The sequence below is a fragment of the Phaseolus vulgaris genome, chromosome 6 (genome assembly GCF_051622355.1).
Source record: "Phaseolus vulgaris cultivar YP4 chromosome 6, ASM5162235v1, whole genome shotgun sequence".
NCBI lineage: Eukaryota > Viridiplantae > Streptophyta > Magnoliopsida > Fabales > Fabaceae > Phaseolus > Phaseolus vulgaris.
Window position 1 is genome coordinate 32,583,224 of NC_143503.1, and position 18,625 is coordinate 32,601,848.

General features: G+C 34.3%; 3 protein-coding genes across 12 annotated transcripts; all 3 read left to right on the forward strand.

Moving 5' to 3' along the window:
* Positions 1 to 1,394: 1,394 nt before the first annotated feature.
* Positions 1,395 to 7,943, forward strand: MPK16 (mitogen-activated protein kinase 16). Of its 2 annotated transcripts, none has more exons than XM_068640349.2 (10): positions 1,395 to 2,269; positions 3,114 to 3,522; positions 3,637 to 3,764; positions 3,866 to 3,925; positions 5,031 to 5,180; positions 5,267 to 5,422; positions 5,504 to 5,715; positions 6,354 to 6,455; positions 6,604 to 6,764; positions 7,141 to 7,943. In XM_068640349.2, exons 1-10 carry the CDS (start codon positions 2,246 to 2,248, stop codon positions 7,428 to 7,430), a joined length of 1,692 nt encoding a protein of 563 aa, XP_068496450.1. In that variant the 5' UTR covers positions 1,395 to 2,245; the 3' UTR covers positions 7,431 to 7,943. The 2 variants fall into 2 exon arrangements, 1 of the variants encoding a protein (XP_068496450.1); XR_011084534.2 differs by having other exon boundaries at positions 1,455 to 2,269; positions 6,604 to 7,042.
* A 62-nt stretch (positions 7,944 to 8,005) lies between these two features.
* LOC137832285 (P-loop containing nucleoside triphosphate hydrolases superfamily protein) lies at positions 8,006 to 11,172 on the forward strand. Of its 9 annotated transcripts, none has more exons than XR_011084537.2 (4): positions 8,006 to 9,321; positions 9,601 to 9,750; positions 10,771 to 10,923; positions 11,025 to 11,172. XR_011084537.2 is itself a non-coding variant. In XM_068640350.2 (2 exons), exon 1 carries the CDS (start codon positions 8,411 to 8,413, stop codon positions 9,305 to 9,307), a length of 897 nt encoding a protein of 298 aa, XP_068496451.1. In that variant the 5' UTR covers positions 8,006 to 8,410; the 3' UTR covers positions 9,308 to 9,321; positions 10,771 to 11,172. The 9 variants fall into 9 exon arrangements, 1 of the variants encoding a protein (XP_068496451.1); XR_011084539.2 differs by having other exon boundaries at positions 10,854 to 10,952; XR_011084546.2 differs by having other exon boundaries at positions 10,854 to 10,923.
* Positions 11,173 to 15,537: 4,365 nt separating this feature from the next.
* LOC137832286 (uncharacterized) lies at positions 15,538 to 18,442 on the forward strand. The gene is made up of 2 exons (XM_068640353.2): positions 15,538 to 17,669; positions 17,778 to 18,442. Exons 1-2 carry the CDS (start codon positions 15,606 to 15,608, stop codon positions 18,201 to 18,203), a joined length of 2,490 nt encoding a protein of 829 aa, XP_068496454.1. The 5' UTR covers positions 15,538 to 15,605; the 3' UTR covers positions 18,204 to 18,442.
* Positions 18,443 to 18,625: the final 183 nt, after the last annotated feature.

Genomic DNA, 18,625 nt, shown 5'->3' on the forward strand with positions numbered 1-18,625 from the left:
TTGACTTTTTTGTAAAATTTGAGATATATATTTAGTATGAGATAGAAGAATCAATAGCAACTAACACATCCACACATTTCTTTAAGTCAAGAAGACAAACCTTTCAACAAATTATCATTCTTTTAGAGCATGTAGTTGAATCTTTAATTTCTTGATACAAACATGATTTTGAGAAGCATAATTACATTTTAAATTTGACTAAGATTTGAGCAAAATATGTAAGACCAACCATTTTTATTAAAATGGATGTGAATATTGATGTAAGAAGTCAAGCAAGAAAATAATCTTGTTACCCGTAATATAAATAATTATGATTAATATCGTTATTGATAATATAATAAGTGAACTTTAAAAGATAATTCAAGAATTTGAGAAGTTTATGAATTTTGTCAATAACAAATTTAAACTCAAAGAAGTAAATGTTATATATACGAGAAAAAAAATAATTAGAAAAAGAAAAGAAGAAGAAGGATGTAGAAGTAATGGTCAGAATCACAAAGTTCAATACTATGCTATAGAATTAAGGAAAGAAAGAACACAATAATAAAAAATATATTATTTACTAAACTAAAACTATATAGAAAACATACTAGAAAACAAGAAACTAAAGAAAGGTTAAATTTTCGGTAAAAACAATTATATTAAATATCATGTGAGACACTTTATCAAATATATTATAAAAAAATGTAAGACGTTCTACCTATAAGATTACGAAGTTTTTTTAATTTTATTTTAAAGTTTCTAAATATTAAAATACTTATGTACACAAATAATTATATAATTATGCTCCATTTTTTTTTCTTATTTTTGTGTGAAAAGTGAAATAATCGCTTATTATCTTGATATTTCTTCTTCACTCCTCTCTCGTAACAAATATATCTCATTTTTATGACAGTTATCTGACATGTCACTGGTTGTTTAGAACATAATGTGCAAAATGAAATGGAAAATGACTTCGATGAGACATCCAAAACCAATTCCAAGAAGTTGGACGCTGTTGCTGCCAAGGAAAAAATATGGCCCACATATTTGAAAATATAAAATTAATTAAATAGTAAATCAAGATGATATAAATTGAAAACCTTACCAATGATATTTAATTGCAATTAATTTTTATTACACATTAAATCAAGGCATATATATTATTCTTAATTTGTTTGGATTACCTTCTCCATTTACTTTCAGTCTTTAATTAACTATCATAAGAGACATGTAAATATTTTACAATTGGGATTCAATCAAAAGATAGTTAAGCAACAATTATTGACCATGAGCAAGGAATGCCACAAGATTCAAACACCCCCTTCCACATAATCTCTTATCCAATTTCTTAGAAAAAAGTTGAAATTAAAAACGAGTAAATAAATTAAAAAAAAATAGATAAATTGAGTGGCAAAGACACAATCATACTTTTCTGCAATAATACTCTTCCTTTACAATCACACTCATTTTCAAAATTATTATTATATATTATTAAATTAAAATTGTGGGTATTTTTTTTCCTCTATCCTCTTTCTCTCTTGCACTTTCCAAAGCTCTGCACCACAATCTTCTTCAACTTGAACTTGTAGTATGCGGCTTGTGTGAGATCCAAAAGTTTATGTACCTTTATTCACTCCCAATTTTCCATCACAATCTTCTTCTTCAATACCCCAATATCAAGATTCTTATTCTGCTAACTTCCACCCTTTGTTCCACGCCTCTATTTATTCATTTCCTTTAGCGGCGTTAGTGCTTATCGCCGTAGCAGATCCTCCAAGATTAGTTTTTTCCGCTGATTCTTAGCTTAACGCTTTCACACTCCAGCTTGATCTGCGTCCTTGGCCTTTTTAGCTACATTTCGACTCTTTCTCCATTTGTTTTTAGCTTTGGGGGTTTCTTGTTCCTAGTTTTTTTAATTCTAACAGAGTTGTGTCCCAGTACGTGTTTGTTTTTTAATTGCAGTTGCTGTATTCGCTGCTAAACTTTTCTGGGTCGGTTTTCCTGTGGAGCACCGTTCAAGTTTGAACTGAAAGATTTTACTTTTACTTATTCCTTTCGATTTCTTTTTCTTGGTTTGCATTTTGAACACCCTCTTTTGATCTGGGGGCGTTCTGGTGCCGCTGGGGTTGTCTCTTTTATTTTCCTGGGATTCTGAAGTGGAAGTGGGAGTTTGCGTGATCTGAATTTGAGTTGAGGGGAGGGGTTTGTTGGATGCACCTACTGGCTTAAATCATTTGTAGGGTTTTTATGCTTGGTTGTAAAGATGCATCCTGATCAGAGAAAAAAGGTAAAGTTGCTTAACTGACATATATGTAGCTTAATTTGTGTTGTGTTGTTGATTTGTATTGTTCGGAGAGAAATTGGGTAGGTATTGAGGGGAGTGGATGCTCTTTGTGTTGAGTTCTGCATCTGTAGGACATGGGTGGAATTTGTATTCTTTATGATTTAAAAAACATGTTTTTTTTATACCATCTAGCGTGGAGCTCTAACTCTTCCCTGCAACTACTGTTTTCTCTCCTTTTTGTTTTTGGACATGAAAACCGTTTTTAGTTAAGAAGAAACAACGTGACTAGCAAATGTCTATATTTCTCTGCCACATGCCCTAGTCTGCAGTGTTGGTTTGTGAGACGTCTTGCAGAAAGTTTTCCATCATTTAAGATTTGTTTGTCTACTTTTTTGGTTTCTATGGTATCTGCAAACTATTGCAGTGAATTATGTTAGCCCCCACTTCTCCTCTTTTATGTTTAATTTCATTTTAATATTAGAAAATCGCTAACAAGTAATAACGGTTATTGTTTTATCTTTATAATTAATCTTCCATCCCTCTCTAATTTAATTATACCAAGCAAATCCAGAAAATGTTTTTTTTTTCGCTATCAAGTCTAATGTACACTCCGTGGCTTTTGTGCAACTTTAAATTAACTATCTTGATATCCATCTTTAAAAACTCTGGAGCTACTTTTATCCTGTGTCTTCCATGGTTGCCTGCAAATTAAGACACTAATCTAACTACTTTCGGGTCTAAAAATGTGGAACATAGTTTTGTCTCCCTTCATTAAAATATTGTTGTTTTGTATCATTTACACCATATTTTGACTTGGTATAATGTTTGGTTTGTTGTGTTTATGCAGTCATCCGTGGATGTGGACTTCTTTACAGAATATGGTGAGGGGAGCAGATACAGAATAGAGGAAGTGATTGGTAAAGGAAGCTATGGTGTTGTGTGCTCTGCATATGATTCACACACTGGAGAAAAGGTTGCAATAAAGAAAATCAATGACATATTTGAGCATGTTTCTGATGCTACTCGTATTCTTCGTGAGATTAAGCTTCTTAGACTTTTACGCCATCCAGATATTGTGGAGATCAAGCATATTCTCTTACCTCCTTCTAGAAGGGAATTCAAAGATATATATGTTGTCTTTGAACTCATGGAATCTGATCTGCATCAGGTCATCAAAGCTAATGATGATCTGACGCCAGAGCATTACCAGTTTTTCCTGTATCAGCTTCTTCGAGGCTTGAAGTATATACACACTGGTCAGTTTGGGGCTCTTTAATAGATTGTTTGCTATAGCATACATTTTTCTGATTGTACGAACTTAGTTGCTATGATCATTTCGATGATTTTAAACTTTTTTTATGAACTTGTAGCAAATGTATTTCACCGTGATCTAAAGCCAAAGAACATTTTAGCAAATGCTGACTGCAAGCTGAAGATTTGTGACTTTGGACTTGCCAGAGTGGCTTTCAATGATACCCCCACTGCTATTTTCTGGACAGTATGATTCTTTTTCCCTGCGACTAATAAACTTATACCATCAATTCAGCATAGCTCTCCTTCTCGGTTCATTGCTTCTCAATTCTGTTTGTTTGCTTGCAGGATTATGTTGCAACTAGGTGGTATAGGGCTCCTGAGTTGTGTGGATCCTTCTTTTCCAAGGTGCAGCAAATGTTACAACTATTAATATTAATTAATATCGCTAATCAATTTTATCAAATATTTAACTTTTTTTATGTGGTGGTTGTCGAGTTACTTTGTCAAAAAGTTTTATTTTTCGTAATGAATGTGCGAAATAGCAATTTTAAATTTTAACTGCAATAAATAATGTATGCACAACAACGTTTCTCTGAGTGATCAGCTAATGGTGCCATAGTCTTCTATTATGGTATCTACGTAGACAAGCCATTGATCTTTATATCCTTCTTGGTTCTTAATGGTTTCTACTACGGGTACCTTACATCTGCCTTACTCTCCTTTACTAGGGCTTCTGCAAGTTTTCCACACATACGAAAATTACCTTAGACGATATTTTACCTTCTTTCCGCTGCTTCCTGAACTTTCTCTCTATTGCTCTTATATCTAATATGCTTATTTCTACAACATATGATTGCTTTCTTGTTCCCATACAATATTGTAGGTATTATAGCTGTGTGATAGAGTTTTCCTCTTTGTTTGAGTTGTACCCTTTTGTCCCATATAAAACTTGAAGTACTCTTCCATTTTTTCCGCCCTTTATGGTTTACATTCACATGGTGTACTAAGGAATTTGTGTTGCTCCAAAATTCCAATTCACGTTGAGTATAATTAATTTCAAAATAACTAGGAAGGTAGAAAATAATAAAAAATCCCATACCACTCCCCCCATCAGAGCTGCCATTAGCATGAGTTTAGTGAAAGTACCCATTTTGTCTTCTGGATATTGGGCTGTTTTCATCAAATATGGTTTAACCAGGTCTTTTGATGTCTCATGGTTAACTCTCCTTCTCTTGTTTTCATACTTGTGTTGAAGAACAATATTCTCATCATATTTGAGTTAGGTCCTTATCTTATACAGGGCATTTTAGAGCTCAACAACCTGGTTTAGGGTCAGTTTTTACTTTTAATTACATTATAAAGTCTATTCTGGATAGTTCTAAGATTTAAATAGGCATCAGTATCATTGTTTGTTTCATAAGTTGATGATGTTCGTGAAATGAAAATGGATAGTGTTTCCATGTGTCTCAATGTTAGTAAATGGATTTTATCATAAACTTTTGTTTTTCAGTATACACCGGCTATAGACATTTGGAGCATTGGCTGCATATTTTCAGAACTTTTGACCGGAAAACCTCTTTTCCCTGGGAAGAATGTTGTTCATCAACTAGACCTTATGACTGATCTTCTTGGAACTCCATCTCCTGAAGCCATTGCTAGGGTCTGTCGTTCAGTTTCCCTTTTAGCATTTTGTTATTTGTTTATTCTACTTAGTCACTTAATGCATCCTTGGTATCATATCAATAGGTACGAAATGAGAAAGCTCGTAGATATTTGAGCAGCATGCGTAAGAAGAAGCCAGTTCCTTTCTCACAGAAGTTTCCAAATGCAGACCCCCTAGCTCTTCGTTTGTTAGAAAGAATGTTGGCATTTGAGCCCAAGGACCGGCCTACTGCTGAAGAGGTTAGATTTTGATGTCCATCTATCTTTGGTTCACTTGCTCTGTTATATCTGGTTAATAGGTTATTTTGTGTATAATGTTAGGCTCTAGCGGATCCATATTTTAAAGGCTTGGCCAAGGTTGAGAGAGAACCATCTGCTCAACCAGTTACCAAGATGGAATTTGAGTTTGAGAGACGCCGGATAACAAAGGAAGATGTACGCGAGCTTATATACAGAGAGATTCTGGAGTACCATCCAAAGATGTTGAAGGAATTTCTAGAGGGAGCAGAACCAACAGGTTTCATGTATCCAAGGTGTTGTCTAAACCTCTACCCAAATTTGTGTTTTACACCTCATTAGCACTTCCTGAACAACATAGCATATTTGGATGTTGCTTTGACTTGATATTGTTGCTTTAACAATTCATAAACTTTTGGCCCTTTCGGGTTTTAAAATTTTCATTTTCACTCATTGAGGAGTCTAAATTTACAATGTCTTGTATAGTTAAATGTGACTTCTATAGTGTTTACTTAGACTTGAGTTATGGCTAAAATAATCAAATTTATTGAAGAAAGTACAAAAGAAAATGCTATGGCAACCAATATATTAAGAAAACAATCTCCATAGTCTTTCCTCATAAGGTTTAAGCCACATGATTTTCAAGTTTCATGTTAATTTCATAGATGTGAAAGTAACTAGATATATGGATACTTGCTGTACAATATATGCTAATTTTCTTTTTTGAAATAAATTACCTCGGATGTTTTGATGAGATGCAATTTTGACTACGAATTGATTATTTATGGTATTGTAAATTTGTGATTTTCTAGCATATTTTATTTAGACTGACTGATGTATTTTAGAATTGATTGGTTTTGTCACTCTTGTTTCTCTAAGGTTAGGTTTTGGTTTCTCCCCCTGATTTCTTTTCCTAAATTTTATTTTTGAGTAGTGCTGTGGACCATTTCAAGAAGCAATTTGCATATCTTGAGGAACATTACGGCAAAGGAGGAACTGTTGCTCCACCTGAGAGGCAACATGCATCTTTGCCCAGGTATTTTAATTTTCTGTAACTGTTGGAAATTGTTGCTTTCTTCTTTGGCCATTATTCATTTTATATTGTCAAACTCCAAATAGAATACACCTCCTGTATCTGGTTTGGAATTGCCAACTACTCCACTGATTTGTTGCTGTACATGCAGACCTTGTGTGTTGTATTCAGACAACAAAATACATAATACGTCGGAGGTTGCGGATGATCTGTCCAAATGTTGCATCAAAGAAGTAGAGAGACAACCGGTAGATAGGAGTAATGTTATCCCTATGTCCCGGCTTCCTTTACAAGCACCTCAAAATATTCAAGGTATGATGATTGACTTCTACATGCATTTTACCCCTTCTCTGTTTCCCTTACTTTCTTTGTATTTATTGGACACACACATGACTGGCATTATCTGACAAGAAGAGTCTTGTGCCTTCATGAAGCTTGTTTCATTTTAATTTATCTTTCTTTTAACCAATATTTTTGCATCTTTGCACACATGTACTTCTTTCTTCTGCCACATGGTGGGAATTCTGTGAGCTGAAAGCTGCGGAGTTCTTTAAATTTTTTTGATGAATTTTTTTGTATGTACTTTTAAGGTATTATAATGTAATTCTCATCCGATACTTCCTATGGATTTAAAGTACTATGATGTTATTCTCATCCAATGTATCCATTTGTGGCTCACTGTCTATAGGTGTGGCAGCAAGGCCCGGAAAGGTTGTTGGTTCAGTGATGCGATACAATAACTGTGGAGTAGCAGTGACGGCAGAAACTGAGCAGAGGAGGATGGTCAGGAATCCATCTGTTCCAGCTCAGTTCGCAGCGTCTAGCTGTTCATATCCTAGGAGAAACCCGGGCTATAAAAGTGAGAGAGGGGCAGAGGATGATGGGATTGAAGGTTCAAGTGGACTGCAGCCAAAGCCTCAATACATGGCAAGAAAAGTGGCTGCTGCTCCAGGTGGACCTGGTGGTCAGTGGTATTGATATTGAATGTGTGCCATGAGGCTCTCTGATAGATATATACCTGAGGTTCATGTGCTACACCTAATCTTGATCATCAGAACTGAAATTTCACATATGAAGCATCAAACAAAGGGGAGAGCTAAAGGGGCTCAATTCCCAATGTTGAAGTATCTAGAGGATGATTTCTAATTCACTCAATTGCATCGTCAATTTAAAGGGTTCGCATGGTCCAATTGATGATTTTATTGCACTCTAATGTGTTAATAACAGAGTACATGAAAGATCTGAAAAGCCATGAACTTGAAGACCGACCGCTTGCTTCATTGCAGAACTGTAGTTGTTATTATACCCCAGTTTTACTTGGGTACCATTACCAACATAATGTATTTTATTTATAAAAAAAAGAAGACATATAGCCAAAGTAACTCATTTGTCTCTTTCTCTATGGCACATCTTTGCTGTTAGTAACTTGATTTGATGTTTAACAAAAGAAACTAATGTTGGCTCCCAATGAAATGTTAATTCCTTATTTTACACCTATGCTTACTAAATTCCACGTGTGCACTCTGATATTTCCCTGCAAGTCTTATCCTGGGCCAATGGAATCATATCTAATATGGACAACCATGGGCGCACACTTTTAATGCCCTACATACAGAAAACAACTAACTAATATATACAAAAAAACGGTTTCTTTGCAGGCCAGGCCCTGTTTGGGGATGGAGGGTTTCCTCTGCCATTCAGATTTAACAACTCACACTTGTTACTCACTAATTCATTAGTCCCATTCATTACATTTTTCTCGACCAAACAATTCGGCAAGAGGTCCCAAACCAAGACTAAGAAATAATAAAACATGTTTTCATTTTACTGGTTTCCCAGGAGCAAGCAAAGATATTTTTGACGAGTGTGAGTGAGTATAAAGAGTAGGAAGTTGTAGAAAGAAAGTAGTTTGTATAGTTGTGAGTAATTTTAAGAACCTCATCAATCCGTGATATGTGATGTGGATGAGCAGTGGTATTTACAGCGAGTGCTCGATGCTTCGCAGGCTCCTGTGCACAACTGTTCCTCGTCTTCCAATAATCTCATCAAATCAAAAACCAAAACCTCACATTCTCAATTCCCTCACCCAAAAACCCCTTTCAAACGCCATCAAATCGTTCTCTTCTTCCAAAATGGGGGACGCTCGCAGACCCTTATCCGTTCCCATCCCCACCTTGGAAAAATCTGAACGCGCCGACCTCCTCCGCGCCCTGGAAGCTTCCCTAGGCTCCCCCTTCAGCTCCGACCCTCTCTCTTCCAATCCCAATCCTCTCATCATCGTCATCAGCGGCCCCAGCGGCGTCGGCAAAGACACCCTTATTGCGCGCCTCCGCGAGGCCCGCCGCGGTCTCCACTTCGTCGTCACTGCCACCACCCGCCCGCGCCGCCCCTCCGAGGTCGACGGCAAGGACTACCTCTTCATTTCGAAGGAGGAGTTTCTGGGGATGGTGGAGCGGGAGGAGCTGCTCGAGTACGCCCTCGTCTACGGGGACTACAAGGGCGTCCCCAAGCAGCAGATTCGCGACTGCCTCGCCAAGGGCTGCGACGTCGTTCTTAGGGTCGACATTCAGGGCGCCGCCACGCTGAGGAAGGCGCTCGGGAAGTCGGCGGTATTTGTGTTCGTGGCGGCGGAGAGTGAGATGGATCTAGTGGAGAGGCTCGTGGACCGGAAGACGGAGACGGCGGAGTCGCTACTGGTAAGGATCGGCACTGCGAGAGAGGAGATGAAGCACGTTAAGCATTTTGATTATGTTGTGGTGAATGCGAAGGGGAAGCTGGATAATGCGGTGAAGTTGATGGAGTCTATTATTGATGCCGAGAAAGCTAGGGTTTCGCAACGGACTCCTCTCATATAACGGAAACTCACATGGTATACAATTGAAGACTATTTTTTTGCGTAGTGGTGCATCATGGGATTTGATTTGTTAGGCCAGAGGGTAAATAAACTAGAAAGAATCTTTCTGAAACGTTTTCTTTTACTCATTTGATTGATACATTGGTCATTGGTTTCTGCTACCTCAAACTTCGAATGTTCATTCTTTCAGAAACTAGTCTGGACTTAAACTAAAAGATGCATTAACGTGTCAATATTGATTTCACTATGTAGTTTGTGCTTAGAACTGAATAATAATAGGGTATACCTGTGCAGGTATGACAATTTTTAAGCAATGGCACACAGCTACGGAAGGAAGGACATGCTATGTATATGAAAAACATAAACAAAAAGTCATAGGATGTATCATATATGCAATATTTATTATGTTCTAAGTTCTCAACACAACTCCATGAAATATCTCAAGTAAGCAAAACATTTAAAGAGGGAACATGATTTGAAGATATGAAGTAACTGGTTGTTTCATTTAGTAGCAATACATATAATTAGTATAGAATTCATTGTTTTGCATGGATTGAGAAGAACTTGAGCGATATTACCAGCTCACTGCAATGCATTACTTGAGTAATATCAACTCTCGTTGTAATGCATTAATATATTTGCTTATGCATCTTGGACAAGGATAAAGTTTAGATAGTTGGCACTTGCCAGACTGGGTTAAAATTGGTTGCCTGTTACTATCAGAAACACATTTTGCACAGTGAAATTTTGGAATTATGAATGCAAAGTTGAGATTATTTCAGTTCGTGTTTGAGATTCTTTTTATTATGAAGATGCATTCTGTACATGGGTGAGTTTATTTTTGTTGGATATGCTCTATCTTGATTACAAGTAACAGTATTTGCTATTTATTTATTTTATTTAAAAGTCAGAAGCTTTTCCATACATTTGTATTATATGTATGGATTGATATCAACTGTGTTACGTTTCATATGCCTTGTAAAGAACTGAGTTCTTAATCATCAATATATCATGAATTACCATTTTCTTTTATTTTCTTGGCTAACACAAGTCACTTTAAGCTCATGTTTCTGGTACTTGTAACCAAAGGAAAACACCAATACTTCAAAAATAGTAGCAAAATCTGGACCATTATTCATGTTAGACACTTGAAAGATGTTTGAAACTCCTAGTTTGATGTCAGTTTTTGCTGTTCAGTTCTATATTTTGAACTTCTATATCAATATAGACAGGATTAGAATATTTATAATGTTTACTATGATTTATGCTAACTTTCAGAACATCAGTTACTCTTTTGATATAAGATTTGAGTTTTATAAAAAAATGATTTATACTATTTTATTTGTTTTATTTCTGTTGTAGCTGTCCTATAAAAGAGTTGCCATTATGTTGTATCTGTGTTTTCTAACTTGCAAGCTCCAAGGCATAATTGACTGTATTGTTATTATTGCCTTTTCCCTGTAGATTTTATGATGGATGATGAACTGTGGATGGTAGCAAAGTGGATGGTAGCAAAGTTTTAATTTGTGAGCTCTGTTTATTGCCAGTAACGAGCTTGATGTTCCTTTCTCTCAACTGATGTCATCAAGAGAAGACACGTTGGGGATAATGCTTGTGGTGATTCTTCAAATACTGCCATAGATGAAGTACAAATGTTTGTTCTTGGTTAATAGAACTTTTAATTACAATAGCTGATATCATTTGTTTATTTTATTCAGTGATCTGGTTGGAGATAGTTATGTAGGAAGCAAATTGAATTTAGTGGATGAAACAGCGAATTGCACTGACACTGATACCCTTTGATACAACATGTAATCCTTATGAAGAAGTGATGGCTCAAACTTAATCACACTCGGTTTTTATGCATATACTACCTTCCACTTCCTCTCCTCCCTTTTATTCTTGTTTAAACTGTAATATTTAGGTATGCCTTTTCAACAGTTAGGATGAATTAATTGGTATACTTGTTCTAAATCATGTATTAAAGTTGGAAAAATTAGATGGTTCCTATTTGCATATTTTCCTGTAATTTACAACTGGATTTTGTGTGCAATAAGATAAAGAACTTGTTTTAAAAGAGGAGTGAAAAAGTGAAGAAAAGAAAGTTAAAATGAGAAAAAAATAAAGTTGGTTGGATTGGGAGTATGAGAATAATAAGTTGTAATAGATGTCATTAATGTAATAGAATAATTTTTTTATATATATTTAAAATGATTTTGTAAAATAAATATTTAAAATAATTTTACATGAAAGTAATTTTTAAAATAAAAATTAGATTTCAAATAAATTTTAAATTAAAATAAAAAATTATATCAATCTTAATAAATAAAAATTTATATTTTTAAATTATAATATATTAAAATAAATTAAAATATTATTATTTTTTGTTTTATTTATTGCTTTAATGTTTTTATTTTAATTATTACTCTTATAATATAAAAGTGAATCAATAAATATTAAACTATTTAATGATAATATAGAGACGAATAAAACTTAAGAAATGTATATATAAATAGCAATCATAAGTAATTAAGGGAATGTTTATTTAGCCGATCATTATTTTAGGAGGAGGAAAGTTTTATTCTTAAAATTATTTTCGTTTTTCATTTAAAGTACTTTGGTTTCCAACTTTCTGTTTCTTTTTACATCCCTATAAACACTAGTTTAATTGATAAAAACAAACTCTTGGTGTTTGTTTGAAATTTTTTTTCTGTGAATTTCTTTACAAGTTAATATTAAATTATACACGAGTAAATTATAATTTTAAATAAATTAATATTAAATAGATTCTACAAATTATTTTACACATAAACTAATTTAAATTTGTAAAAAGTTATTTGATTCGTTTATTTTTTATGTTATTCTAGAAGTATTTATTCAAACATATTCTAGTCTCTTAGGTTATTACCTCTTGAATTTGAGTACTAGTTCAATCTAGATCTCATCAAGCATACTCTTGTTCCATCACATTCCATTTTAAGTTTTTATAATCCATTGTCTGAGTCATACATGATCTGGATTAAAGATCTAATCTTTTTTTTTTCTTTACTGACATGGATTTGATGTAATGTATCTATATTTTTTAATTTACTAACTTGTATTAGTGCCAAAAGTTTATAGGCCTAAAATCTGTTATCATTATTGTACTAAAAAATTGTTGCCATTTTTTTCATTATATTATGTTAAGAAGTTTTTGTCTTGGAAGTAGTGTCATCTTAATATTATATTAAGAGTGGTAGAAGGTGAATTTTAATTGGAATTTTAAATTACGAAGAAATGTACTTTGATTTTAATCCATTTTTTTAAAATTTATATTTACTTATATTATTAAATATCTAATATCATATTAAAAATTAAAATTCAATTTTACAAAATACTGATTCTAAACTTATATATTATAAAAATATTATTATTTTTAATCGGTCTAACAAAAAATCTATATGAAAAAGTTTGATAAATTTTTTTAGACTTATTTGATTATCAACTATTGAACTTTAATCAAATAACGTACAAATTTTTAGTCTGAAATCTTTTGCATTCAATATGTTCAATTCCACTTGAAAAAGTATATTGAAACAAAATCAGATTAAACTGTAAAAATAAGCAATGACTGTTATTTCGCAACAAAAATTTGCAGAATTGGTTTAGATAGAAATTCCAATTCTAAGGAATGAGTTAAGATGATTGAAAATGTTTTTTTTTTTAAAATTCGTTAATAAAAATTAAATTTAAAACTAAAATTAAAATTAAGAAATATATTTAAAAGAAATAATAAAATAAGACTGAGATTCTTATTAAAAGTGAGAACAACACTTCGCCTAAAGAATTCTCATTAGTTTAAAACAGAAGCGTAAATTAAAACAAAACTTTTGAAATTTTTAGTTTCTATGTCTTATTTATCGATAATTTAAAATTATGGCACATGTAAAAGTTAATGAAACGACCATACATAGTAATTTTTTATTAGGCAAAGCCAAAACATCTTTTTACAACCCTTTTGTTGGCAAGATAAATTAGAATCATGCAAAAACACAATAACTCCTTTTGAAGGGAACCTAAGCATAATTATTAAAATTAACACACATAACATGACTAAAACTAAAAAAGAATAAAAGTACTAGTGTTTTTTATATTCTGATTTCAATCATAAGGAACAGCATGTACCATAACAACAGAAAAAAAAATGTGAATTGACTTAAGGTTTTAGTTGTAGCATAACACAACGAAGCTGTTTTACGTGTACGCGTAAAATAAAGCAAGATATTCCACAAGCAAAAATGTGCGGCCAGGGTTACTTTAAGAAACCATATCATCTAGATTTCCTTGTTCTAAATTTCTAAGGTCCTTATTTCACTTTCTATTTTCTCCCTTTTTCTATTTTCTCCCTTTTTGCCTAAGCTTTCTGCTGGGACCAAGGAACCAAAATGAAAGAGCACTTCACCAAGTGTGTTTATTGGATGAAAATTGCCCAACCATTTACACATTCTAATCTCAAAAGAAATTTCGAGGAGATAAAGTTAAATTGAATTAATTTAATTAAATGCTTGAGACCGAATCTTAACAAATATTTTTCATTTAGATGTGCAGCACGCATGAGCAAGTAATTAGCCATAAGCTACTGCTTTATGAAGTAACTGCTTTTGAATGAAAAATTGTGTGTGATTATGATTTATCCGTGCACTCCATCTACAAACCACAAAACAGTTTTCTTGTGTTTATAATTTTTTTTTTTTTTTTTTTATAAAAACTTCTATATTATCTTGACATCTCAATCAAGATATTATAACAATTTTTATTTAATACATTGCATAAATTTTAATTAATTATTATAAACAGTAAATGTATTTACTATGAACGATATTTTACAAAAGTGTATTGTTTTTTTCATTACCAATTGTTAAAACACTACAGTAATTTTGAAAGCCAACTCCACAATTTTTCATCTATAACACGAAAACCCTAAATCAGAGGGAGCAATTTATTTAAGAAAATAAACAATAAATATTACTACCATATAATATGAGTCTGAATATTTCTGTATAATGTATAAACTTGTCACTTAATATTTTGGTCTGTATATAAACTTTGAGGTGCAAAATATACAAATTTAATATATTTAGTTATAATTTAAAAGAAATGAAGAAGTATATATAGGGATATTAAGAAGTAAGTGCCTACAAGAATAATAGTTACATGTTTCATATTAAAGAATCAATAAATAAATCTCTACACGAATGATAGTTGCATGTCTAGTCTAAGAGAAAGAAGTAATTGTATGCATTAATACTAGTTATTCGACCCATCTTAAATAATAAAGACATAAATGAATACACCAACAATAATTACGTATCCTATTTTAAAGAATTAATAAGTGATTTGTCTCATTTTAAAGAATCAAGAATTAATTGTATATAAAAGGCTTGTTACATAACTTATTTTAAAGAATAAAAATAATTGTGCAAGAATAATAATTATCCTGTCTCATTTTAAAGAATCAACGAATAATTGTTACATAAACAATAATTTTATCGGTGTCATGTTAAAGAATCAAGAACTAACTATGTATACTAATAGTAGTTATCCATTTCATTTTAAATAATTAAGAAGGAATTGCATACACGAATGATAGTTATATATCTCACTTTAAAGACTAAGAAAATTTAAAGACTAAGAAAATATTATCCAAATAAATGATAGTTATTTATCTTAAGAAGTAATTGTGAGTGGTCACATGTCTCATTTTAAAAGGATCAAAATGAATGATAATTATCTATTCCATTTTAAAAAAATTATGAAGTAATTGTATTTACTAATGCTAATTATTATAAAGAATCGATAAGTTTACAGAGGAAACTTTAGCCATAATATGGATTAATTATGATTGTGACTTAATATTGTAGCTGTGAAAGTAAAAGAGAGAGAAGGAATAGGAAGAAAACAAAATGGTTGACTTCTACTGTGTGTTATATACTACGTACTTCTTCAGATTCTCACTTACAAGAAACTCTGTAGAAAGAGAAAACATTGAAGCTTTTGAAGAGATAGAGAAACAAGTTAACCCTTCTTCACGTTACCAAGATTGCTACCAAAGCATAACCAACAGCATCTTCAAAATAAACGGAAACAGAGAGAGCTTGACGTCACTCTTTCCCCAACACGCCTCATTGTAAACGTGCCCTCTAAGCTCTTCATTATCCTTCATTCCATTCTTATATAAAACCCTCTCATCCTTCACCTTTCATAGACACAACAAAGTTACAAACATTCACTTCAAAGTTCCAACATACCATATTTTTTTCATGTATCATAGGCTTTCTGTGAAGACAGAGGGAGAGGGAAGTGTTCGTGTGAAAGTTGCTGAACTCCGAAGGCTAAGCGAGACAAGCAAAATCACCACAATGTTTGAGCCTCGTGGACTTGGCAGCATTGAGAAGCGAGACAGCGATGCAGATAACACTTTTTCTTCCACCACGGTTCGAGCCCCAGAAAAGAAGCTTACCCTCTTTGCACTTCGTCTTGCAGTGCTTGAAAAAGCAGCCACTAGCCTTGGAACTCTTGGTTTCATTTGGGCAACAGTTGTTCTTCTTGGCGGTTTTGCCATCACTTTGGACAAAACCGATTTCTGGTTCATCACCATCATACTGTTGATTGAAGGCACAAGGATTTTCAGCAGGAGCCACGAGCTTGAGTGGCAGCACCAAGCCACGTGGTCTATAACTGATGCTGGGATCAATAGTTTCAGGATGCTCAAGTCCACTCCAAACTTGCTTCTTCAAAGTGTGAAGAGCCTTTTCAGGCCAATTGTAATGAGGAGGCAAAGGAGAGACATGATGGAGGCTAATGTGACCCCCAGGTATAGGGATGGTACCTTTAGCATAAGGACACCAACTCGCACGTGGATTAGTTCAGATGTTCCACTTCTACCATGTGCTAGATGGTTTTTCCTTTCAAGGCATATAAGCAAGCTTTTATATTGGCTTCAGCTTTTCTCTGCCACGGCCTGTGTGGTTCTTTCGTCGATGAAGCTCATCAAGCATAACTATGGGGAGGTTGCCAAGGGAGACACTGACAGGAGGAACCGGGAGTCTGCTTTGAATATATTTTATAACTTGGCTTTGGCTGAGGCTTTGTTGTTCTTGATGGAAAAGACTTATTGGGAATGGAAGATCAGCTACTGCAAACTGTTGGATGAGGTTAATAGGGAATGTGAATTGGGGCCATCAGGGGTGGTGTCAATTAGAAGGTTCTTTTATGATGCCTATTCTAGGTGTGTCAATGGGAGCATATTTGATGGGTTGAAAATGGACATTGTTTGCTTTGCCATGGATCTCTTGGCCTCAAACTCGCCTGATGAACAGCTTATTGGAGCAAGGATTCTTCGCCAATTTGCGGTCAGCGAACGGTTTTCAGATGATACCCTTCAGAAGCTTGGAATTTCCATATCTGTGGTGGAGAGGCTAGTTGAGATGCTGAATTGGACAGACCACAAGGAGGAAGAAATTAGGCTCTCAGCTGCAGAGATTTTATCAGCACTAGCTGGCAAGAAGCAGAACTCTCTGCGCATAGCTGGGATACCTGGCGCTATGGAATCAATATCATCTCTTCTCCAAAGTAACAGGAATTGCATACCTGCAGCTGATGAAATTGGAGAAAAGAAAATCGTATTTGATCATCCAAATTATGGCTACTGGACATTTAACCATTTGGGACTCCTCCTTCTGAAGAAACTTGCCCGTGATCATGACAACTGTGGAAAGATTGGGAACACTAGGGGCCTGCTCCCAAAGATCATAGAGCTCACACATGCTGAAGAAAGGTTGCTGAAGAATGAGAATGTTACGCCGTCTCAAATTCTGACAGTGAAGAGATCACTGCAGCTGGTGAAGATGCTGGCTAGCACAACAGGCACCAACGGGAAACATCTTCGAAGGGAGATTTCGGAGATAGTTTTCACAATCAGCAACATCAGAGATATTTTAATGCATGGAGAGAAACATCCCTTGCTACAGAAACTGAGCATTGAAATTTTAACCAGTCTGGCATTGGAAGAGGAGGCGACAGAAAGGATTGGAGGCACAGGTGGAGTACTTAAAGAATTGTTCAACTTATTTTTCAAAGATTGCATTGCTGAAAATCAGAAAGATGTAACCACTGTTGCTGGCGAGGCCCTGGCAATGCTGGCATTGGAAAGCAAGAGCAATTGTCATAGGATTTCGAAGTTAAAAGTATTGGAAAGGCTAATAGAAGCATTGAACATTCCAATGCTTCGTGTCAATGCTGCTAGGATTCTAAGAAATTTATGCACCTACAGTGGATCAGAATGCTTCACACGGTTAAGGGGGGTTACAGCTGCCGCACCCACAGTAAGTATTCCTCCACCATCGCAATTTTGGGCTAGCAACATTTGAACTGTATAGTATCTTTTTATGTATGCTTCAGACTTAATTTTTAACCATTGCACAACCTTGCAGATACTTCAGGCAATCATGTCACAAGAAAACAAGCTACAAGAAGTGATGATTGGACTAGCAGCAAGTGTTTTCACATTCATGGATTCCTCTGAATCAAGCACTGTATTTGAAGAATCACGAATCACTGAGGCTGAACTAGCAAATAAACTAATGCAGATTCTCAAGAAACACCGATATCCTCCAACTAAGGTTCCAAGGATAAGGAGGTTTGTGATAGAGCTTGCAATTTGGATGATGAAAGAAAGGGAAGAAAATTTTCACACTTTCAAGGGTTTGGGAATGGAGGAGGTGCTGGAGGGTGTCTTGGAGACCACTTCAGAGCTTGAAAGCTTTAATGTTTTCTCTGGTACTGTTGGCCTGAACAGGCACAATCTAACAATTCACTCACTGGTTGAGACAACATTGAAGTTGCTGGAAGATAGGTGAAACAATCAAGCACAGAACTATATTGCAAAATCAGTAAACCATGTCGATCCAGAGCAATCACTGCTATAATAGTATAGTATACCTGTACATATGTGTGCAAACTAGTAGATCTCTAGGAAGACTGCCATGTTTGGTGGGTCTGGAAATAGAGCCTGACTCAATGATTTATTCATTATTTTGTTTTCAGATTCAATGTTATTATTTGAATTAAATAATTCATATTTTCCTTCATGATTAAATTCCTTCCTTCCTGCATGGAAATTGAACAAAATTCCATATAATCTTGAGTTTTCCTTCATTAGGCTAGACTGATGTCTAACAGTTGTTCGTAGTTATATAGGAGCCTGATGTTTTTGGGCTTTAGTGGTGGTTGCCAACGGATTGCTCTCTCATCTCCAAAATGATGTAAAAAAGTTCTAAAC

Excerpts from the sequence above, each read along its gene's own strand:
- MPK16 (XM_068640349.2), top strand. The coding sequence starts at position 2,246 with ATGCATCCTGATCAGAGAAAAAAG. Across the intron at positions 5,181-5,266 it reads CTCCTGAAGCCATTGCTAGG|GTACGAAATGAGAAAGCTCG; the intron begins GTCTGTCGTTCA and ends TCATATCAATAG. Across the intron at positions 5,716-6,353 it reads ACAGGTTTCATGTATCCAAG|TGCTGTGGACCATTTCAAGA; the intron begins GTGTTGTCTAAA and ends ATTTTTGAGTAG.
- LOC137832285 (XM_068640350.2), top strand. The coding sequence starts at position 8,411 with ATGTGGATGAGCAGTGGTATTTACAGCGAGTGCTCGATGCTTCGCAGG.
- LOC137832286 (XM_068640353.2), top strand. The coding sequence starts at position 15,606 with ATGTATCATAGGCTTTCTGTGAAGACAGAGGGAGAGGGAAGTGTTCGT. Across the intron at positions 17,670-17,777 it reads TTACAGCTGCCGCACCCACA|ATACTTCAGGCAATCATGTC; the intron begins GTAAGTATTCCT and ends ACAACCTTGCAG.